This window comes from Symphodus melops (genome assembly GCF_947650265.1).
Source record: "Symphodus melops genome assembly, chromosome: 13".
Taxonomy (NCBI): domain Eukaryota; kingdom Metazoa; phylum Chordata; class Actinopteri; order Labriformes; family Labridae; genus Symphodus; species Symphodus melops.
In genome coordinates, this window is record NC_136703.1 from 24,648,679 (window position 1) to 24,673,127 (window position 24,449).

Below are 24,449 nucleotides of genomic sequence, written 5' to 3' on the forward strand. Positions count from 1 at the left end.
AAGACTGTAGGTTCAGACTCACTTTAGTGTCTGGCTTTGATTTAAACCTAAAACTAAGGGAAGCCGGTCTGCCAGTCTCCTGATGCTTACTCCTCTTTCACTTTTCACATTGCAGCTTTGGTTTAAGTTTGTGGGGCCCTTTTGATCCGGGGCCCCAAGCAGCGCCTCTGCCACTGTCAATGAAGAGTTGAATTGCAGGTTTCAGGAAACTGAAGGGAATTTGGTTTTGAGGGAATATTGTTAGATGAAGTTGATGCTGAGAGCAACGTCTCTCAGACGACTGTTTTATTTTTACTTTACTAAAATGTTCACGTTAAACTGAAACACATATTTAGACACAGGAACTAAAACAGAAAATATTTTCTATTTCTTTTAGAATCATGTATCTGAGTAACTTCAAGTTTTCACACCAGTATAAGGGTTTCTAAATATCTCTGTTATTGTCAGTATTGTTCATGTATTTGTAATATTTAGTGGCTTGAACAGTTTGGATCAAAGCAATAAAGCATCTCAAAGTGCCTCCCCTCACATCATTCTGACTCCAGAGGTTACACATTGTTGTCGAGTGGTTCATTCTGTGATTGATCACAAATCTGTGACGCTGACGTTTATTGGTTTGAGTGACTTTCCAGTAAATTTGGCCTTTGACCTCTCTGGTACATCATGATGACGATTCACTCGAGTGATACTGAATCTATAAAAAGAATAGCCTTCAAAATCCAACTTCCACTTTATTATCATTATTATTATTATTATTATTATTATCCCGAGCAAATTAGATCTGCAGCAGGCATCAAGACATGACAGATACACAAAGGAAAACATCAGCTGTATTGTATATGAAGTAAATAAAAGCAAAGCATGCGAAGGCTCCAACTTAAGATGATCAACACGCCGAGCTTCTGCATGTTCGTAGTGTCAGAATGAGATTGTTAGCATGCTGCCCTTTACATTTGGCTCACAGCTCTGTAAGCTGCAGGCCTGCGTGCAGACTCTCGGTCTAGTTTTTTTATGGACCGACAAGAATAAATAAAGTTGAAGCGAATGAATAAATGAGTGTGATAAGTGGAGCTTGTGGAGCATCAACAGAATCACATACTGTTAAATATCGATCTCACGGTCGCGGTGCATGGTCGCAATATTTCTCTGAGTTTCCAACAGAAAATCAGAAAGCATTAGAGACGCTTAGAGAATGTGTTCAAGGTTTAAATCATCGACGACAGAGGACAGCTTCCATTCATCACAATCATAAAAAGAAGAAGAAGAAGAAGAAGCTGCGACCACATAATCCATTTACTTCTTTGGCTTGAAAGGACCAAAATAATTTTCAAGTCTGCAGCAGCACTCTGATAAAATGAATTCCATCTGGATCCTTTTTGTCGTGGATTCTTTCCAACAAATCAAAAAGGTTGTAACGCACAGACAACTTAAAAAGCAACACGTTGTGCGGCGCCGGTAGCCTAGTGGAAGTCTGTGGTCCATCAAGCAAGTGACCCTGGTTCAAATCCGAAGCGTGGCTCCTTTCCTTCCTTCCTTCCTTCCTTCCTTCCTTCCTTCCTTCTTTCCTTCCTTCCTTCCTTCCTCTCTCTCTCTCTCTCTCAGTTTCTGACTCCATCACCTGTCTGAGCTCAAATTAAAGGCCCAAAAAACAAAAGTGAAACAAAGCAACACATTCATCCAGGGACATGCAGCGGTCCAGAGTGGAGCAAAGAAGAGTCGGAGACGGAGTTGTAAGAGATCATCGATCCCCGTTTTTAATCCAATAGTTTACTTATTATCAAATCTGAATCAGCACACAGCAGCAACAATCTGTATTTGAGCTGAAATAGCTGCAACACACTGCCATTTTTGTCATGTGGACAAAAAGTTGGTGCGATGAAATCAGATGTCTCTAGAGTGTTTATTTTGGCAAGCACCATTCGAAATAGAGCAAATCTGTCATGTGCTTATGTTATGTGATGAAGAATAAAATTATATACCCATGCAAAATTCCCTGTGAAATGTACATACGTCTCTTTATTGCAGAAAGTTTTAAGTGTCACTGAATCTTATTGTTTTCTCTTTTTTCAGTTTTTTCTTCTTCATTTTTTTTTTTTTTTACTTGAGTTATTTGTTCAGTCGTCACCTCAGTGCCCCCCCTCCCCCTCCCCCTTCCCCTCCCCCCCTCGTGTTTCTGTTTTGTTGGTTTGTTTCAGTTTTCGGTCTTTTTACCAGCATTGTTGTAGCTCGTAGAAATTTTAAAGATCATTATACATAGATGTCTGGAAATGCTTGGCATGTATGGAGTTACATGATTTCCTCTAAAATCACACATCCGTACAAAATCAAAGTGAGCAGTACAAAAGAAAACCCAGAAAAAAAAAGAAAAAGAATAGATACAAACCAAAGCAAGAGGATCAAATCAAAGTAAAATGTCTCTGTGCATCCTGAAATTGATCTGGAAAAAACGTCTCATCATCTTGGGTTTAGGTTATAAAGCCTGTTTACACGTTTTATTCGCCTCTTCGCATTTCCTGTTTGATGTCCTTGAACGCTTTTTCATCCTCATTTTCTCGAGTTCTTAAATTATTGAAAAGGAGCGTCAGGCTTCCTTGTTGTCGTACGAAACAAAAGGAGATATCCCCCAAGTGTGTGCCGTCTGTCTGGCAGCTCCTCGCAGGGCTCCTGTCGCCTACGCAAGTCTTTTTCATTTACGATCAGGTCCATGAGTCCGTGCTTTCATTTACATCTGCGCACAGAGACGACGACGACGACGACGACGACGACGACGTCCTCGCGGGGTCTCATACGGTGGTGACCCTCATCACCACCTCCCGGTTGGCTGCGGCGCTGATCCGCGGGTCGTTCGGCCTCAGTTGGCTCAGGATGTGCAAGATGGTGTATCCACAGTGGTGGTTCAGAATAGTTCTTAGCCTCCTGCTCTGTCGCCCGGCGCTGCTGCTGGCCAGACCGTGAGGGTTGCCGCGAGAGCCGCGAGCCCCCGCCTTGCTGCTCGAACTCACCGGGTCGCCCAAGTCCTTTGATTTCTCATAGTTCAGTACTTTCCACTGCTGATTGACAGCCTGCCATCGTTTGAAGATTCGATACACCGACGATCCCTCGTGGATGATGAGGCCTGGGCAGAGAAGAAGAAGGAGCAGGGTGAAGGACAGGGCATGAAAGCCAATGAATTCCCACCGCTTCACATTAAATATTATGCTGAAAGCCCTCTGCGAGCTGCAATCAGCGGCGTAGGTAGAAACTTTCCATCTCGCCTGTGCATGAGAATAGACAGTTGGCAATAATCTCAGTGCAGATATCTGATGCCATCTGTTCTCAGTGCTGTCTTACACTGGCAACTCACCACAACACGAGAACAGTCGACCAGGTTTGCTCATAGAAAACACAAATGTTTATTCTCTGCGACACAACTGAAATCTGCTTTTGCTTCTTTTTAAGTGTCGTTGTCACCTCCTACCTATGCACCATCTGCTTATTTGGTTTCCATTTTGTGTAACGCTGTTCGACCCCAATCAACCGACTGAATGTGAAGTGAATACATGTTTCAAATCACAGCGTTGAGTTTGTCCTTGTGCATTTCAACCTTTGTTTATTAATACACCTCGGTGTGGCTGCAGACAAACTCGCCTGGCTGCATCTTTTCATTTCTCTCTCTCTCTCTCTCGTGAACTTTTTGCTTCTATCATCTTTACAAACATTTGTGAGGAATCGATCGATAGCTGCTGCTGCTGCTAAAGCTACGATGTGATTTTATGTTTGCACGTTCGTGTGTTCTCTCTCCTCCGTTACCTATGCAGACGATGTCCATGAAGCCGTACATGCCGTAGCAGATCTGGAAGAGCAGGTCCTGGCGCTGCCACTTGGCCGAGGGGCTGAGGGAGGACCAGATGAGCCAGGAGATGCTGGCGATGAGAAAAAGGGAACCCAGGATGATGGCTGCGATCTGCACCTTCTCTATCACCGTCAGAGAGATGGCCTGCCACTGGAGGGAGAGAAAAAAAAAAGCATCAATCAGATAAAAGAAGAAGTCAGCAGCGACGGAGAAACGCAGAGACGTTCCATTTCAGACGTTCTGTTTACGTCCAAAATAACGTACGGCTGCATTTTGATGATATTTCAAACCATTTAGGACACTTTCGTTTTGCTCTTCTCAAAAATGTTCTATTTGTGAGCGTAAATAAATCACATTTAAAGGTAAATAAAGATCAACCAGATGTGTTTTGTTGGTGTCACTGTGAGGGTAATCATACCGGCTTCTTTTCCTTTCAGGTTTTCTCCGCTGGAATGACAATCCATTTTGAATATTTCCTCCACTTAAAGGACATTCAGGGTCCTCGTATGTTTTCGCAGCTAGAATTCAGCCTACAGGGTTTTGTTTTTTTACTGCTGCCTGGATATGAAATCTACAGGCTACTTTTTACATTCTCTTCACTAGAAGCTCACAGTGAAGGGCATTTTATCGTGTTACATCCAGCGGTAAGTCACCATAATGAACTTGGGGGGGGGGGGGGGGGGGGCTGCACATGTATGTGAATGGAGGGATAGTTTGTAAGTTAAGTCCAGAGGCTCACACTGGGAAAGGACAAGCCTCCTAAAGGGGTCAAAAAAAAGGGATGTGAGATGATTTGACGGAGAGGAAGAAAGAAAACACGAAAACCATTCGAGCCAAAAAGATCAAATCAAATCACTTCTTTTATAAGGTAGAAATAAAAAGTCGACATAATAACTGTAATGCTCCCACATCTAGAGAGAGAAATCTAAAAATATTAGTAAAACATTCAAACACACACACACACAAACACAGATAATGGATGGCACCTTATCAATTGATTTAAGAGCCATTGGCAGCCTCTGAAAAGGAGGGCAGAAGGACAGTGACGCAGAGAGAAAATGTGTCAGCACAATATGGCAAACAGTACTCGCAGCACAGAGACCGCCCAGGATTTGTTCTAGCAGAGAGTGTTGCGTCTGATGCAGCACTGTTTTTATGTTGTATATGTTATTATGTAATGTCCCAGTCAGCGGCAGCCCGCCCCTCCCATTGCAATAAGATCCCTCAGCCGGGATTTTAAAAAAAAAATGCTACCTCACAGAGCCTGTCAGTTCGTGTTGGCCTGCGTGTCGAGGAAGGGCGTTCGTATGTTCACGTTCTTTCTGCGGCTGGTTCTGGTGGTGGTTCTCGAATACTCGATATGCCTACAGAAGACCGTCGGAGGTGTTCACTGAAAATACTGACGCTACGCCAAACCAAACTGTATTGAGCCATGCTGTGATGGTGTGTTTGTTCATTTTAATCCAATAAGCAGCTTGAGTCAGATTCACCTTAACATGCAGAGTACCCGAGCTTACATGATGATGTCCAAGAGGGGGAGTATGACGGCTTGTGTCCAGCAATTTTTATGATTTTTTTTTTTGGTTAGATCATAGGCTGTACATGAGACGTGGATGTGGCCAACCTGATGTCGTATTCTCCACCTTTTTAAATGAAACATCTGTGCTGTGCTTTGGTCCAATTATAACATGAGTCAAGCAGCAGAGGAGGTTCGTGACCCTGTAGAAACCAGCTCTCTCAGAAAGCTCCGTTTTGGTGTGTGTGTCTCTTTAAATTCAACAAGCCCCGCCCCCCTGAGTTTTCCCGGTAGACATCACTCCTTGGCTAGCAAGAATAAAGATGGCGGACCTGAACAAAAGTTTTGCTCGAGACTGCGGGGGGGAGTCACCAGAGGAGGGAAGTTTTTTTCTTTTAAAATAATCCCACTGTGACATCACAAGGAGAGCACATTTAAAACAGAGCGTTTTTCTCGGTGTTGTAAGACTTCTGCAAACTACAAACAAAAGACTGGATGGGTTTATTTCACATTTTATGGGTTGATAGGGACTCAGGTTCCCTAAATAAATGTTCAAAAACACTGTACAAGTCGATGTCTTATAAAATGTCCCCTTTAAAAACTTGTATTTTCCGTTTTGGCAGGCGCCATCTTGTTGTTGATCCCAAGCTGTTTAGTGCAATGATTCAGCAGAGAACTAGAGACAGCCACATGTCAGTCAAAGCACCATGCCTTTAGTTACGGCTAACTTTAAGCCTTTATATGATTTAACAGGAGACTTATAAGAAATGTTTTAATAGAAGGGGAAACAACACTTTTTATGTTCTCGCCTGTGAAAAAATGTTTTGTGTTCTGTGGGGATAAACTCACCTTTGGAAAGAGCCTCAAGCGGCGAGTCAAGGAACTGCAGTTTTTAGTACTTCCACATGTCCCTTATTTGTTTAGGCTTGGTTCTAACATGTGTGTCTTTGTTAGATAAGTTGGCGTGTTTGTGCGTGACATCCCCTTCCTGTTACCTGCAGAGGGTTCTTGGTGCTGATGGCCAGGACCTGGTACTTGAAGTAGCAGAGCTCGCAGCTCCAGGAGCCTCGCTCGCTGATCCAGCGGATGAGGCAGGGCTGATGTGTGCAGCGCACGGAGCCATCACAGCGACAGGGGCTCAGCAGCTCGCCCTGCAGAGCAGACAAAGAGACACGGTGTTAGTGATTCAGCGTGGAAATGAAATTGTATAAATGTTTTCAGAGATGTAATCTGGTGGAATATCTGCCACCTGAAATGAGAACAAGAACAGACTGAAAAGTGTTGATCACACGATTCTTCAGTTCCAGGATTTTATGAAAATTATGAGAAAGGAGAGAAGAGCTGAACAACGCGTTTCTTTTTTTATCAAACTCACAGCAAAAACTCAAATCTTTAAAAGTGTCCAATTTTTGGTAAAAAAATATCTCATTGCACTAAATGTAAGAAACATCGGAGGGGCAGTAGCTCAGTCTGGAGGGACTGGGGTTGGGAACCAGTGGATCGCAGACTCTAGTCCTGGTGCAGAACAAGCCTGGATACTGGTCCAGTACAGGTCTGGTCGCTGGTTTTCAAATTCTAAACGGACCCATTTTATAAAAATAAAAAAAATCGCCCCCGTACAGTTTGCGTCATTGACAACAAAAACTAATCAGACATATTTAGTTTTTTGTACCAAGCTGTGAACATGTTTATTTATGATGTAAAAACGGCTTTTTTGCAAGTCACTTCCTGTGTTCCTGCCGCCCGCCTCAACTGCAGGATTATACACTTTTATTTTTAAGAGGTTGCCACTTGGTTGAAACATGCTACAGGATTTAAATAAACAAAGAGAGTACGGTTACATTTGAAGGGTTGAATCCCCTGAGAGAGGAAGATTCAGGTCATGTTTAAAACATTAAAAAAAGGGATGAACTGAAAAAAGAAAAACAAAGACAGAGAATTATAAGATTTGAGTCTCATCAAACAGCCGGACTTTTCTCCCTCAGCCAGGATAAAAAAAATAAAAAAACCACCTTCCCTCCTCTCCCTCTGAACACCCTTTTCTCTTCTAATAATATTCATGCAATCTCCGAGAGCCAACTCGAGAGGATTTTGGACCAAACCCTCGGTCAACTCAGCACCACATTAAGGATGACTACATTCAGCCTGTCATCACCGCTCAACGTCAAACATCCACTCTGTCAGAAAGCTGAACATTTGATGGGTTGTCGTCAGCAAAGTTTTCATTTCACTTAATGAGAAGGGAGGGGGAAAAAAACTCAGAGCAAGCTTCTGAGTCGTAACTGAGTGAAAGCTTTTAGAGCAGCCGCGCTGTAGAAGAATATGAGTGTGAATCATTAGTAAATCAATGAACGGGCGCAGCGTGATGCAGCCGAGTTGGTGAAGGGGCATGTTAGCACCCTGCAGGTGTGCTGAAGCTTCAAGGGCAGGCAGGTGAAGGAGACGTGAGCTGCTGAAGCCTGACGATGATTTAATACAGGAGGAAGTCATAACAAACTTACATCTCACAGCCAACACGAACAGATGCTGAGGACAGCAGACGGACGGTTGGGGTGGAGGAGTTCACTCCAGTAGTGTCAAATACAAATACTGAGAGTTTAAGAAAACGCAGTTTAAAAACTGGGGCAAATTCTGAAATATGCAACAAACAAACAAAAAAATTGTGATGAAAATGAAGGTTTATGCTAAGCTAAGCTAAGCTAAGATAAATATATCTTCAGGAACTAACCTTCTGTGACAAAGATTTATTCAGAATAATGTCAGACGTGTCCAAAAAGTATTTTAACTTAAAGTGGCATGATCACAAATTTGTTTTTTTATGTAACAACATTTAAAAGATGATGTGAAAATGATCCTCCTTCTTCTTCCTCCCCTTGTTATGCTAAGCTAATTCAACCAACTGCTGTTGTTGCGTCATTGTCAATGTGTTGACTCCGATAACTCTGGACGGGAACATCTCAAACTGGATGATAACTTATCACAATCCCAGTTTGACTGTGTTGCCTTTCACATGGGAATGCTACTTTTCAAAATTGAAGCTGTTTTTTTTGGAAAATTACCAACCGTGCTTTTAAAACTGTCTTGAACAGGATCAGAATTGATTGATACTGTTTGTTTTTTTCCCCTTGTGGAGAAATTAATTTGAATGAAAAGTAGAAGGGCATTTTGTAAACAGATCCTCAAGTAACATCAGCTCTTAACCAGTGACTCATATATATGAATCAGATGAGGTTTACAGTAAGTTGCCAGATAATTACCTGTTTAATGAATGCAGGTTTATAGAGCAGAGAAGTGTGCTGACACAAATAATGCTCGGAGGGTTTTTATTCTGTCCGTCTGCACTCTGTCGTTCCCCATCTGGCTCGTTTGACCTTCCCTCTTATAATAAAAAGACTTCAAGTGTCCCACCGCTTAAAAGATTGGATTTGGCAGATGAGCCACATGCTACTCATAAACTTTAAAATAACTTGCCTGCTGACATTATAAAGATAACACGGAGAAGGTCAGAAGTATATGAGAAACTAAATAAAAAAACCATATGAAAGCAAACATCTCTGAAATGTCAAGCAGCAGTGAGAAGTGTGTGTGTGTTTGTGTGTTTACGTGTGTGTTTGTGTGTAAATGTCATGATCAACGAGAAAAAAAAATTAAAACAAAAAAAACAAAGACCTTCAAAAAAAATAGTTAATGATTTCAAAACATAAACAGAAAACGAATGGTGACAGAAAAACTCCGTCCAGATTTCAGTCTCATCTGAAACTCAAAATCGAGAGCAGCACACTTTGGAGCGGCTCCACAAAATGATGAATAAGAACAAGCCCACATTTATTTGAATCACACGATACCCAAAGGAATTTTTCTCTGCATATGCGTCCAATCATCACTATTGAGTAATTACATTAATTTATGTGCAAACACTGATGGGAATTACCTCGTCGGTCCAGATTACTACTCAAAACGAGGTTCAAGATGACTCACACGCGGAGGGAGTTTGTTTGATGTTCACAGATATGGATCATCCTTCGGCACGAGATAACACCACGTACATGAGTAACTTTTTGTTTTGGGATTTCCAGCTGAGGGTGAACGATGTTTCTGTTGATGTGAGTTTTATGACTAAACGTGTGGTCGCTTTGGAGTTGCAAGAAATCGCTCAAAAAAAATCCGCCTTGTCTCCAACTTGTTGGTGTGAAAAAAAACATCCTGTACTGATGAGGTTGTAACTGACGCCCGACGTCCCCGACGCGCCGCCCGCCACCATCAGACTGTGTCGTGCCCACAACCAACCTCCATCCTCATTCAAGCACGGCCTGCTCCGACCTCCCCCAGAGAATTTTAGGGTCAATAACTTAATCATGTAAATACTGTTATTATCATCCTCCTGATCTGACATCATGTAAGAAACACTCTTAAAGGTCACAGATTGACCTCCTCTTCAACCAGCTGAAATAAGTCTCAGAGCTCCTCTTCAACATGTGTGTGAAGTGTGTTGTTGTAAATCCACTCTGATCCTGTATCTGATCATGTCTATAAACCCCTCTATTTCAGCCCTGCTCAGAACAGGCTGTTTCTGTGTCTGTAGCTTTAAATATGTAAATGAGCTGTGTCTGACCACGCCCCCTCTCTGCTTCTGGCTTTCTTGCCATGCCCCGTCAATGCACGTTTATCTTTAACACACTTTAGAAATCTGATTTTAAAGCTTCTGACCTCTCCTTGTAACTTTTAAATTCTTTTTTTTTTTTTTTACGCAACAGTAGAATTACTGAGTTCAGCCGTCATCACGTCTTTGTGCGTTCAGATTGATTCCACGACAGCGTAATATTGGTGTTCCAGTCTGTGAATTCACATTGCATTTCAGTGTTATTGAAGCCACACACACACACACACACACACACACACACACACACACACACACACACACACACACACACACACACACACACACACACACACACACACACACACACACACACACACACACACACACAGACGTGCACTCCGCCCCTGCTGGCTATGCTGACACTGTCTCGCCTTTTTTTAACGCCTCTATTACTACCTCCAAAGATGGAGCAGGGATCATTTTGTCCCACCCGTTACGCCTCTGGGATGTTCACACAAAAGGTGAAACATCATCATAAAGAGGTTTTGTTTTCGATGCAGTTTCTTTGTCTGTTTGCAACCAGAATTCAGGGGAAAAAATAGTATGAACCTGTTTTTATGAAACATGGCGAAGGAATTTAATTTATCACTCGAATGGAAACGGATTTTGGTTTCACCGAGCGACGACCTCCGACATAGAAAAATGAAGCCAATGTGGAAGAACGGGACTTTCTCTCTCTCTCTCTCTCTCTCTCTCTCTCTCTCTCTCTCTCTCTCTCTCTCTCTCTCTCTCTCTCAAAGCTTCAGAAGCCCATTTCACAGATACATCCTGGTACTTTAAAAGACGTTTGAATCTAAAGAGGGCTTTTTTTAATCCGTATTGATTTAATGAAAGATGTGACGACCGCTGACTTTCTCCCCACTCAGGCTGCCTTCAGGTACGGAGGGGGCGGAGCCACTTCGTTGATGTTGTTCACCTGGGCTCACAGGGCCTCAGTATTTAAGCTGAGCTTCTCAGTTTCCATCGCTCGCTTCGTCAACACTACATTTGGTTTGTGGTCTTTGTTAAGCCACCACAACGCGAGAAGCATTCACCATAGCAACCATCGCCTCTTCCGTACCGGACTGCTGTGTGGAAACTCAGCGCCGACTCTTTGCCTGTTACCGGGTAGACTGAGAGTTTGTTTAAAACAGCATTTCCAATTTGCCACTGTTGGGCTTCAAAATTCACCTTTAGAAAGTAATGAGTGACCTCCCTTAGACCACGTCCATGTGGTTCTCTGGTTTTCATGTGTATTTTTTTCTTAACAAATGGCCAAGTTTGTGAGTCTAACCATCTAATTTTTACTCAAATGTGAGGAAAACGAGTTTTCTACTTCCTATGAATGTAAAAAACCTGAGATAGTCAGTGTCTAGGTGCAAAGTAAAAACAGAGCTGACAGAGCTTCAGCTTTTCACAGCATGTTTTATCATAACTCCCCGAGTTCTTGAAACATCCTGACATGAACGACGGTTTCCCCCCTGACGTAGCGCCGGGCAATTAATGGAGTTTCAATTTCAATTACAATTCTGGCTTTGCACAATCGTGAAAACAAGATAATGGAGATTAAATGATTACTGCGCCACATGCTGTGTTGTGCTTGATTCGCCCATAGGTTTTGTCATGAGTGGCAAATGAAGCGCACCCCTCCCTTCTTTTACAGCACAGCGTGCGCTCTGCTCCTCCCACCACAGCGGCTCTCGCCTTAATTTTAGTGAGGAGCAGAGAGAGAGAGAGAGAGAGAGACAGGTTGTATTGTTCGGTAAATGCACATGATGCAGGTTTTGTAAAATCAACCGATGATCATGATCTCAATGTCAATCACAATGATCACTGTCACACTGTTTGCACGACCCTGTAAATCTGCTGAAAACATTATCGGTCATGGTTGGAGGTCGCTAATGTTTGAGAGTCAACGCGTGATCCTGAAGGTAACAGGCACAATAAAAAACAGAGAAAGAGACATGAAAGGTCAGATCTGGACCGGCAGGATGTGCACACGCTCAAACAACACTCGTAGAGTTGTTCTGTGTTCGAGCAGACCGTGAAGTCGAGACATCCGTTTTTACAGTCAACCTTCACGATTTTACAGGATGAAACAGGTTCTCTAGTTTTTTGCGAGCGGGAACAAATGTTTTGAGAAGACGGATCGAAAACACTGATTCGGTTCATTTTGAAAGTGTCTCAAATAAACGGCTGAATATTAATTGTTTTTAACAAATGGTCTTTTTTAGTTTCACCAAACAAAGCTCAAATTACATCAAGGAAGGAGTTGGTTGGGAACTATTTTCAGCTGAAGATGTCGTGAATATTTCAGACCAGGTCTGAGGCCTCGTTTAGAACAGCGACCCAAATCAACATTTTTAGATTCATCTAGATTGAATCCAGATTCATTTTGAAAACTTGGGAGAGAAAAGTCTTTAGCATGTCGCCCAGTAAACACACAGCAGAGGTGCGGAGGACAACACAAACAGTCCATGGAATAACACGACAAATATTGTAACGTTTTAAGACGGTGTAATTGTTTGGAGGAGATGATGGAAAGCTGTGTTGTCAGCGGCTGACGCCCTTCTACTCTTCTACTACAGCAATGTTGGGAAAACAGCTGCTGTCTCATGATGACCGTATATAAGCGTCGACCATGTCCTATGTATCCGCCCATCACTTGGACAATAGGTTACACATCATGTATGTAGATGAGTATTAGAATTAAGACATGATATCTCCAATGAATATCTGTGAAGCTGAATCTACATCAGATTCAGATATCAGCTGACATGTTCAAGGATTACATTTTCAATAACATGTTCTGACCCGTAGACTATTTAAAACATGGACGTAGCATCAGTGATGTCACCTATTGGCGTCTACAGAGAGGCTTTGAAGCCCATCAGCAGGCGATCAATTTGGCTTCCCTCGATCATAAAAACATGATAATCGATATTAAAAGGATTATTTCGCCGCACGTTTGTGTTCAATGTTTCAAAATGTTTGTTGTTATATTTTTTCCAGAAGAGTATTTGTTTTCATTCAGAATATTAAAGTGTGTAAGTTCAATAAATGCATGTGATCGACGTGTTTTAAAACCAATGAGTGGTCATGTTTAAGAATCGTATTCTCAACCTGAATCAAAATAAATGTGATCAGGATTTTATAGGCGATCGTCTCATGGGAAATACTATCTTATCCTCACTTTCGATCAGTCGAGAAGCAGTCAAAGAGGTGGAGCTGAGGTGGGCCGACCTGTCAGGTAACTCAACCACGCCCATGATTATTCAAATGTGCGATTAGCTCTGAGTCGTTACACAATCCAAACCCCTCCGTAAAGTGTTTACCAATAAAGGACAGAACTGTCAGACCAAAAAATCCTTTTTTTGTACCACCACATGAACATGTCTATTTCTAAAAGTTGGCATTTCAACATGAGACCTGATTGGGATTCCTTGGCTTACGGCCGGCCTCAAGTGGACACTCTAGGAACTGCACATCTGCAGAGGCTTGATTGGGTCCTGACACTTTTGCTCTCCAAATGGACAACTATATTTTATGCAACCAAAGGCCGCTGAGATTGGTCAGTACTCCTCACAAACAGACTTTAAACAGAAAACAGGACACTTCCAATAAAGAAATCCTGTCCATTAAATACAGACCCAAATCTGTTTATGGAGATGTGGTTGGAGATGTGGGCACATAAATCCAATCTAAATACGGTCAAATAACAACTCAGCTATTTCTATTTTGAAGATTGGATTTCAGAAACAAATCTTGTTTTTCCAGCAGTCTGCACAAAGCCAAAACAAAATGCAGAGTGTGTGAATGAACGTTATATTCTCGATGTGCGGCAGCTTGACCCGTGTTTATTCTGGAGACTCTTCAGCCATTAAACACGACAGAACTGTGCAAAAGAAAACAGAAAATCTATGAAGTCAAAGTGACAAAAGGTCTTTGTAGTTGGGACAAGCATGAAGGAGGAACTCAGGTGAGAGCTCGTCTCCTGCTGATCGATTAAGATCGTAACATTTCTCCAGTTTTAAGAACCCAGGTTAACAAATACTACCAAGCCTCGCTGTGTTGATCTCACATATTGACAGTGAGTTGAAATGGTTGTGGAAGAATGATGTTTCCGTGTTGAAGTTGTAAGAGATCATAATACACTTCGATGCTTCTGTAACCCGGTCTGTCAGGATCGCACGCACAGTTCATCGTCGGTTTACTCCGACTCGAGGATTTATTGACAACAACTGCATTATATTTAGCCCTCCATCACGAGTACGCTTCTCAAACAAACAAAGAGATTGCTCACCAAACACGCCATCGCCAACACTCTCCTTGTTTGCATGATCTGGCGTGGGCTTGTCCCTGACGGCCACTTCACAGAGCACCAAGGTGTTAATTTGGTGTGTCACTGCTATGACTAAGAAAACGGCGTTCCTCCTCAGCTGTAACCTTTAGACTAAAAATCTGGGCGTTGAAGTCGCCCCTCTGAGCTTCAGACTGTGTGTCACTGTGGAAACACGCTGTTGGGCACCACAAGTGAAAAGGGCACTTCCCTCCACCCTCTCACTCTTAACATGGCCACGCGAAAGCTCACACTGCCGGCCCCCTCCAGCGGGCTCTGGTAACACTTCTGAGAATCCAAACAGCGTTAAGTGGAGTCACATCCCAGCTACTGAACCAAACTGACGGCTTTGACAGACAGTTAATAAGGATTCATGCTCCGTGCGGCCCACAGAGCAAGGTGATTATGTGTGCAGGTAATTGGCCCACTGACAGCGACATGATCCAGGCCCCTGTTGTGACCGGCCTGAATAATGAAATAACAGTAAAATGGCAAACGTGAACCCCCCCCCCCCCCCCCCCCCCCCCCCCCGTCCAACAGTGCATCCAAGGGGGCATAAGTCACTTTTGCACAGACTGGAAAATTGCGAGCTGAGGAGGCAAAGGAATCAGCTCATTTCAGAGCGAGGAGGTGATTTTGTGTAGTCTCAGGGTTTTCCCATAGTGCTTTGTTTGCTTGCTCTTTGTCTGTAGCTAAAAGAGGCAGCTCAGAGCCATGTTGCACGATGAGTCACCTTGCCGGAGAGCCCAAAACATCAACCTTTTAATAACAGAGGATGTTTGAGTGGGCAAGACGGCAACCTGGGGTTGATCCTGGTCTGTAACATGAAATGACTTTGTGTCCAAAACAAGCCCAAACTGATTTATACTCTGTCCCCGTGGCTCTACAGCTTATGTCTCACAATAGAAACTCCAAGGCAGATGTCATAAATTACCACATGGGCTGTAATAGCACTATACGCCTATCTTAGAGAAGTGACTAAATGGTAATATCCATCTGTGCTCCTACAGGATTTACAGTGTTTCTAATTATCTCAGGCTTAAGGACTACCTGCTGAGCCAGGCGGCGCAGGTTTCTGCACATCTGGTCCGATCGCATTTGGCCAGGAACCAAAGAGAGGAGCTACTTATTGTTTTGTTTTGGGCTCTGGGAAATTTAAGCAACAGACGAGAGTGGAAGCAAGACAGGAAACAGAACAAAACAAAACAAAAAGGAAGGGATGACAAATTAATTTCTCCAACGTCACAGACACCATTGTCTGGCCAGGAACAGATGATCGTCACTCGATCAATAGTTGATCATCCTGTGGTGTGACACGCAGACGGGGGGGGACAGCTGATTTACACATTAACAAAATGATTGTGAGTCATGCATATTCAGTCCCTCTCACTCTGTTTGTCATCCTGCAGACCTAATTGGCTAACTTTCTTTGTTGCTATGCTGGCCGGATTTCAGATGTGTGGGAACTGACGCCCCCCCCCCACCCCCCCCGACGCCCCCCCATATTAACTAAGCTATGAAAACAGTGTTATTCAGACAAACAGATCTCTCAACAATCATCATTTCACAGGGGGAAAAAATGCATCTCAGTTAAGACTGTAGTGTCAGCTGTTCAATAATGTGGCTATCTTAAAGAAAATAACGAGATGTGAGATTATTTGGTTTATAAATGACACAGATGTGACTATTTTTAAACGAGAGCAACCTAGGCTTCATCCTAGATTGTTTTTTTCAGAGGAGGCAGTTGAGGGGAAGGTGGGTGGAAGAAAAGAGAGAGAGAGAGAGCGAGAGAGAGAGAGAGAGAGATGTAGGACAGGGTGGTTGTAGTAGCTCTAGAGACCCTTTGTGATTTGCTGTACAACAATAAAAAATCAAAATGGCAGATTACAACAATAATAAAAAAAAAGAGCCCACTGTGGTGTGAGTTAGAATATTCCTTAAAATAATCCATCTGACCTGGATCAATTCATGCATGGATAAAATAAAAGGTCTCTTTAAAGCTGAGAAACAAACAGCCTATCTGTCTGTCTGTCTGTCTGTCTGCATTAAGAGCCGTTCTCTGCTGCATGTCTATACCTGCTCTGGGCCTTGGAAGCAGATCCGGCACTGGGGGGTCCGCAGGCTACTGGCGGTGCTGGCCAGAGACACGGTGTCCAGGCCCACTTGCAGCTTGGGCTCCTTGTCCTCAAACGCCAGGCTCCGGGGCCGCGGGTCGCTGCCGTAGTACTCCTCCTCGTCGTCCCGGGAATGGCAGTCGACGAACGGGGGCCAGCCGCAGCCGCCCATCCCCAGACCTCGCATGGTGGTGGTGGTGTTGGTGGTGGACCGTCTATCTGTGTCTGAGTCGGACTGTCTCGAATCGGATCGCATAAACACCAAGACTTTCAGTTCATTGAAAAACATGCGGATCCGATACTTGAACATGTTTGGCTACATACAGAATCCGCCAGAGTGGAATCAACAAAACAAGTGTTTCTTTCCTTTCCCCCCCCCCCTCAAATATTATATTAATTATTATTTGTATTGTTATTGTTCACACAAGCAGTGTTTTCATCTCCATTATGAACCCGAGCAGCCTTTTAATTGAAATCCAGAGAAATAAAGGCTCTCCAGCTCCACTGATGGCATGTGTGTCTAAGCCAATGCGGATGAAAGATTTTCCCTTTCAGCTGGCCGACACACTCTTTCAATATTCATTACTCAAACAACTCAGCAAACGCTGTCTAGATGCATCTTCCACCGCACCCCAGAAAAACACTACAACTTGCTCGCTTTCTTTTCTTTCATTTCCACGGTCTCATTTTCTCTTCATGCTCTCTCTCCTTGTTTTGTCGGATGACACTGTGGGCTTGCAGCAAAGAAAGAGGGGAGAGAGAAAAAATAGCCTACATGTTTTTGCTACCCAAAGCAGAAGACAGCGAGAGAGTGGACGAGTGGAAAAGAGAGGAGCACAGAGGCAGGAAAGAGAAGATACAACGACATGCCATCCACACAGTCACATCTGGGACTCTTGTCAAGAATCATAATCCAAAAAAGCCAAAAAGGTGCAGGAGATGAAATGGAAGTTTGATTCAAATCCGATTATAAAATATCTCTTATTTCTTATTGTCCCTCACTGTAGCATCCCGAGCTTCAGATCATGGTCCATTTTTTTCCTCTCCCTCCTCTCCCCCTCTCTTTTTTTTCTCTATTTCATCTCCTTTCTGTAAACCCGCGTTTGGATCCACGAAAAAATCCCGAGCCATTCAGCGACACGACAATCCACGTCGAGATCAAAAACACAATCCTTTTTCATTTGCATTTTCTGGAGCCTAGCAGGGAACGAGGCAGCACAAAAACACCCGAGAGCCCCATGTTTCCCATCGTCGCTCGATGTCCATCAGCATTTCATCGCAAAGCCAAAAAAAAAAAAAAAAAAAAAACACGGCAGGCAATGCTGAAATGTCAAAGATAGGCAGGAGGAGAAAAGGCACCGTGCGATTTTTCTAATTAGAGAGAGAAAAACGGGGAAGACGCATGGAGATGTCTTCGCATCCGAGAGCAATTACACAGCAGTAATGGCATTGATTATTGGATCAGATAGATGGTGGTGATGATACTGCTGGCGCTGATTTTCCTCCTCGAAATGGTCGGTTTGAGAATTGAACCAACGCAGCAGCTACTTCCGGAATCGGGAGAAGAACACGAAGAAAAGGCTGTCATCCTGTTAACACGTCGTTATTCCCCCCCCTCCGGTCGTTTTTCGGTGGTAGATGCAGCTCTCCCCGTGCTCCAGGCTGCTGGGCAGGGAAGGAGCTCCGGTTGCTTTATTATTGACCAGCCGTCGCTGTCCAGGGTGCTGATCTCCCCTCTGCTGACGTGTTCTCTGCGGCCACATGCACTGGGAGCCCGCGAAGTACAAAACCTGAGCCCCTCTGTTAATATGAGTGAGTGTGAGTGTGTGTATGTACGTGTGTGTGTGTGTGTATAAAGTAAAATGTCTATGAAAGGAGGTATCAATTCTGGGCTCAAAGCAGTGGCCAAAAACAGGAGGCTTATCAGAAAGCCTACTTTGGTAAGAGTACCAAGACTACAGTATAAAAACAGTCTCTTCCAAACACACTAAAGTGACCGTCATTTTAATAAAAGCAGCTAAAAGCTTCATCGTAAAGGATAAATGCCAGAGGCGGACTCCGGGGGTTTGATTTGTAACAGATACAATAACTGCACGTCCCCCCACAGAGAGACACTGTAGAGCACGGCACGGGATTTACTAGACAGGAAACTTTTAGGGAACTGCATCCTGTTTTCTTTATTGGTACTTGTACTGTACTTGTATTGCCAGGAGTGTTTGAGTTAGAGCAGCTTTGGTTGGCAGTGCATTCAGTTTACTTCAACAGGTCACTGCGTCCTCTTCTCTGATTGTTCGCTCACCCTAAAGGCAAAGAATCACGAGTCCTCCACTGGCAGGACCTTCAAGAAGACCCTGAATTTCAGTGTCTCTATTTAAAGGGCTTCTTTCGTGCACTGTGTTGTGTTTTCTCGCGCGAACACGTAACCTTGAAGACTTCTGATCCCGTCTGATTATCAACCTGGCCTCCCAGGGCTCCAGTGACCTGGGAGGCCAGGAGAAATACATTATACTGTTTATTTTGATTTTTTTTTATAAGAAGGGTACTTTTGGGGTACTCTACTGGGACTGTTTCGAGGTTGTGTATTGGCCTCTAAGCAGCTGATCTGGATTAAGTAAAGTTTCTTCGTTGACCATGACACAATAAAAGTCAAAGCAGGCCTCAAACTGAAAAAGAATCCCACGATGCCACCTGGCCTCAAGGTACCCGACGGAAAAATGATCCCAGTAAGTTCCAGGCAATGAAAGGCTGGTCAGGTTAAACATGGAATAAGGAGTGAAATCATTTCCAGTCTGTTGTCCAGTGGCTCATAAACCCACACCAACTTTGAGTTACTTGTATGAGACTGTACGATTCATTCATCTCCTCCTCTCCTCTCGTTTGTTTCAAATCTCTGGTACCTTTTGAAATAATCTCCTGTGATTATAATCAAGACTGCATCATTAAAAAGACATGGTAGCAGAAGTACAGAGCACTTTGACAACCTTTCTCTCTAACATTAACTTTTACTTTGAATCCAGATTTTGTCATTGAAATATTGCAGCCTATCTTACATTAAATGTCGTGACACCTCTTTCACCACGGCTTCTGTTGGACTGGAACCAGCAGAGACTCTGAGGTGGTCGGTGGTCGGAGTTAGATCAGGGCATCCCTTTTTCTCTTTCTCAAGCCATAGTGCTGAGACGTATAAAACAGACGGCACTGCAGCCGACATGTACCTGCACTGTGCGCAATATACTCGACAACAGGCGTCACACGGTGTCAGGATCGGAGCGGTGAACGGCAGAACAGAAAAGCGTCTCAGTGGCGTTTATCAGGAAGGCGAGACAAGGTAATTAGGGAGGCATCAGAGACACGGGGGCCACAGGTCGCTTTAATCTGCAGTTTACAGAGGAGAAGCGGCCTCATTGCCTCCCTCTCTCTCTCTCTCTCTCTTTTCTCACACTCTGCATTCTCTTCCATAGCAACACTTCCTACTGAATCCCCTGTCACATTGATCCTGATTGATTTTTCACACTCCGCTCGTTACAGATATGGATTTATTTCCAGCACAACACTTGATTTGGGATGCGCTGCCATACCTCAGCTATAATGTCACATATGTAACACAGTGAGAGTGTGGAGCGTTGTCGAGTCGTGTGAAATGATCGAAGGGGGTCCGGGAGGGCTTCCTGATTGTTTGTTTTACGGCCTTTTGACCACCGTGACGGCAGGTCAACAAGCCGTGCTGCTGCACGCCGTCACTCTGCAGAGCTGTGGGAGTGAATGAGCTCGCAGCAGACATCTAAACATCTTCATCGTTCATCGACACTGAAACACATGAACTGCCAATCTGAGATTAGCATGTACACACACACAGCTGCTGCACAAGTGAACACAGTGTATGAATACGTGATGGCAGAGTGTGTGGGAGGTTATTTTATGATGATTCCGTGTTGGGGGAGGGATGGTGGTTAATGCTAATGAGATGATCATTTTAAAAGTCGCTATGTCGGAGCATCCTACTTTTTACACGCTGAGGATTTTATAGCTGCTCACCAGGAAGTCACAATTATGTTTAATGTAGTGAAAAAGGCGTATTTCTCACCTCAATTTACGCCTTTTCTTTATTCTGCCATTTCCTCTAAGTGCTAAAGAAGCATTTTACTCATTTCACTCATCATCTGATGAGTTCGCCTTTTAGTTTAGTCATTTCAGCTGAGCTAAAAAAAAACCCTTTGGACATCATGTTCTAAACACTTTGACACTGGATGATGTTTTACACGGTGAATCATATTAAAGTGAAGATTTGCAGTGGTGCTGTTTGGGGCCCTGAGCTGAACTTCATCAGGGGGCCTCTCCAGCCAGCATCCATCACTGATATGTTTGACCAGTTTCCAGACGCTTACCCGTCTTCTCAGACCGATAATTCCTCTTCATTGACAGATGTTTGTTTTCTAGGTTAAAAAGCACGCCAGGCTCAGCAGCACAATGAGCGGGAGGGATATCAGATTTAGTATTTCTACTGTTTTCTTTCTTCTTGAATTTCCCTCGGGATCAATCTATCTATCTATCTATCTATCTATCTATCTATCTATCTATCTATCTATCTATCTATCTATCTATCTATCTTCTTGCATTTGATTTGTATGGAAGGTGCTATTTAAATAAAGCTTGATTGATTGAGGACATAAATCCACATATTGAATGTGTGTGGAAACGTTCGAGCTATTCGTCCTTTACTTTCACGTATCCCCTCGTTTTAGCTCGGTTGCCTTTTTGATTAGCTCGGCCTATACGACTTCAAGCTAACTGTTTATCATGTTATTAGTCCACTTAATGAAGAGGACGCTCCAGTCTGATTGAGACATATGAAGATAAGTTTCATCCCCTCAGACACCGCTCAACACAGAATCAGGAGTCCAGGAGAAACACAGAGAGGACATTTTTAAGGATGTTCAACAGATGGCGAGCAAACAGAAAATCCTTCTGGTTATTATTATTTACGATATCTCTGCACAGACTTTTCCTCCAGTGCTTTTCTGACCTCCTCCTCCCCTACACTCCATCCTCGGACCGGGAGACTTCAGAGTCCCCGGAGATATCCTGCATCCTTTAACATTTCACAAAAACTCACCTGAGCAACTCAGCTTATGGACTTGGTCATGTGTGGTATCTTTGTTTGTGTGTTCGGTCGTGAAGGAGCCACAACCGCCCTGTGAGTCCGCTTTAAAGGTGGAATCAGGCTTATTATCATTACTTTTAATGCACTAAAGGGCCAATCAAAAGTGGAAATCTGTTTGTTATGAAGCAAAAAACACGAACAAATGAATGTGGAGAAGTTGCTCATAAAAGTAACTGGCCTAAGGTGTAAGTTGAATACATTAATATGACATGTATGAGGGAGCACGTTTAATTAGGATTTAGGTTCAAGGCTCATTAAAATGTGTTTTTTTTTTCTTTTTCAGGTTGCACAATGAAAAGCAAGGTGTAATTCTTCTGTGTTACACAAGAAAGACTGTATTCTGTTATGTTGGAGTGGACGGGGGATGAGTAGAGAAGTCTTACAGCCTGAGGGGAGAAGCTCTCTGTAGTCCGATGATACAGCATCAGATACTGTATCCTTTACAAAGACAACAGCAGGGTGAACAGGCTGCTGCTGGAGTGAGCGTCGCCTTTTTAGTACCCACTCTCTCTCTCTCTCTCTTCTAGAAAACGGACGATGTGCTTACTGAGATTTGACATTAAAAATATAACTTCCCTCAAACATTGTTGTCATTCATTTGTCAATAATGCAACCTTTCAGGAAATCAGACTCTGTCTTATATTATTAATGTTAGTGAAAAACGAGTCCAGATACAAGTGTGGATGGACCAGCTGTGAGGAGAGAAGAGGAAAACACAGTTTACAGGTATTTAACCTCCATGCATAAGGAGGAGTAGGGTCTTCTTTTCTAAAGTGATCTACCACTTTAAGACTTGAACGCTCTGAATAACTCCCTGCATCACCTGTGTTGCCCTTCCCTCTGAGCGATAACAACATGCATCCCCGCTCTGTTTCATTATTGATGGGCTATATTGACCTGTTTGTCTCTCCTCACTGATGAGAATGATTTCCCGCTTCCTGTTTGTCCTCGCAGAGAATTCAGATCGGGGGCTTATTAAAACCACGCAGGGTTCAACCGACGCCGTCCCGAGTAAGACAAATCTCCAAATGTTGATGTTGTTGGATACACCTGGATGATAGATAGATAGATAGATAGATAGATACTTCATTGATCCCAAGGGAAATTCAAGGATGAGAGCGATCTAAAAAAAAAAAAAAATACATCACTCGTTTTTATGTGGGAGCTGATGATGAGCTCAAATAAAAAATGTAAGTTTTAATGAATATCTGCACTGCATTTATATACTTCACTTAAAAATTCAATTTCTTTACTTTTTCATTCATTATTAAGCACATCTTTTAAATATCTGTATTTTACTTGAGTATTATTTTGGGGAAACAAATATCTTATCTTCAGTGTTTTGAATTTGGACTGTGTATCAGAGTTATATATCTCTTTCAGGTACTTTTTTTAAAGCCAGTACTCCAGTATTTTTAAACTAAATTTGACTGAACTCGTATTGGAGTCATATTAAACGTTACCATGGAAACAGTCGGCGAACTTTTGTAACTCCTGCAGCAGCAGTTGTAGGACAGCTGAAGTTATCCCGAGCCAAACAGGACATGAAACTTACCTTGAGTTTCTGACGATAACTTACAGTAACTTTACAGCTGGGCCAGACTGTCTTCATCTTCTTTATGTTCACATTTAACCTCCATGTTTGGCAACACAATCTCCGACCCACCACCTTAGCATCGTCTTTGCTTGAGGCTGATGACAACAGTAACGTATTATACTGTAAGTCAATGAGTGGATTTTGACACTTTAAATAACAGTAATAGTTTAATGTTACGTTGTCCTGAGCTCGGCAAACAGCAGGGCCAACGGTCACTCGCGTCCTCAGAACGTCGTCACGTAACAGCACCTGCAAGCCCCGCCCATTTTGGGCCTGGATTTTTGACTGAGCACTAGTTGTCTCAGTATTAACTCATACCTCACCTCATAAAGCCACAACAGTAAAAAAACAAAAAACAAACAAACAAGTAAACAGATAAATAAGTAGACTGTCATCAGTCGTCAACAATTAAAAATAACACGTAAACCTAAGGGAGACTTTTTTCTGCACTACGACATTATATATCAGTTAGCCTGTAACTGTATCACTCCAATTCAAAACAAATTATATGTAAAGACACTTTAAGATAGAGCAGGTATAAAATACCTTACTCTTTGGTCTATGGTATATTTTTACCACTGAGGATAAAACTACAAATGAAATGGTAAAATTAACCATTTACTTTGTACATTTATCAGAATCGATGTTCATTACCTAGTATCGATGTTCATTACCTAGTATATTGGCATATAAAATTTAATTTGTCTTGGTGTTTTGGTGCAAAAACAATTAGCAAAAGAAATGCAGAAAAAATATCAGATGTTTATTTGCGGGTCACGAAAATTGTTTTTACCCCCTTAAAAAAAAAGAGATTTTCACACTTTGACCTCTTTGACCACAATCCCAGTCTGCAGCGTGTTCAATCTCTGTTAAGCCTATGTGTTTCTCTGTTTTTGTCTTTCCTTTAATTTTTTTTGTGTTTATTTATGGTTGTTTATGTTTAACATCTCTCATTTCAATATCTTAAAAGAATAAATTAGAATTTTTAAAACCACCTAAAGTAGCTTTTGAATTTTCATCACTTGCGTTGGAGTATTTTTGATGGTATAGTCGTACAAGTCGTTTTTTAGTAAAATAAAAGACCTGAATTTATCCTCCCCCACTTGATATAGGCCTATTAAAAGAAACAGTTTATCAGCCTCCACTAATCTAAGTGCTGCATTGTCCTGCCCCCATGCTGAAAAGCTATATAATTAGCTCTGCGTATAGGACAAGCCCTTGTAAAAGCCATTCATCATCAGTGCTGTGATA

At 42.8% G+C, this 24,449-nt stretch overlaps 1 protein-coding gene across 2 annotated transcripts; it reads right to left on the reverse strand.

Annotated features, from left to right (window-relative positions):
* Window positions 1–1,723: 1,723 nt before the first annotated feature.
* Window positions 1,724–23,286, reverse strand: marchf9 (membrane-associated ring finger (C3HC4) 9). 2 transcript variants are annotated; one of them, XM_079359316.1, is made up of 6 exons: window positions 23,157–23,286; window positions 22,499–22,651; window positions 16,403–16,675; window positions 6,344–6,499; window positions 3,790–3,982; window positions 1,724–3,115 (listed from the first exon to the last, which is right to left on the reverse strand). In XM_079359316.1, the coding sequence occupies exons 3-6, from the start codon at window positions 16,625–16,627 to the stop codon at window positions 2,784–2,786; spliced, it is 906 nt and encodes a 301-aa protein (XP_079215442.1). In that variant the 5' UTR covers window positions 16,628–16,675; window positions 22,499–22,651; window positions 23,157–23,286; the 3' UTR covers window positions 1,724–2,783. The 2 variants fall into 2 exon arrangements, with proteins under 2 accessions (XP_079215442.1, XP_079215441.1); XM_079359315.1 differs by lacking the exons at window positions 22,499–22,651; window positions 23,157–23,286 and having other exon boundaries at window positions 16,403–16,804.
* Window positions 23,287–24,449: the final 1,163 nt, after the last annotated feature.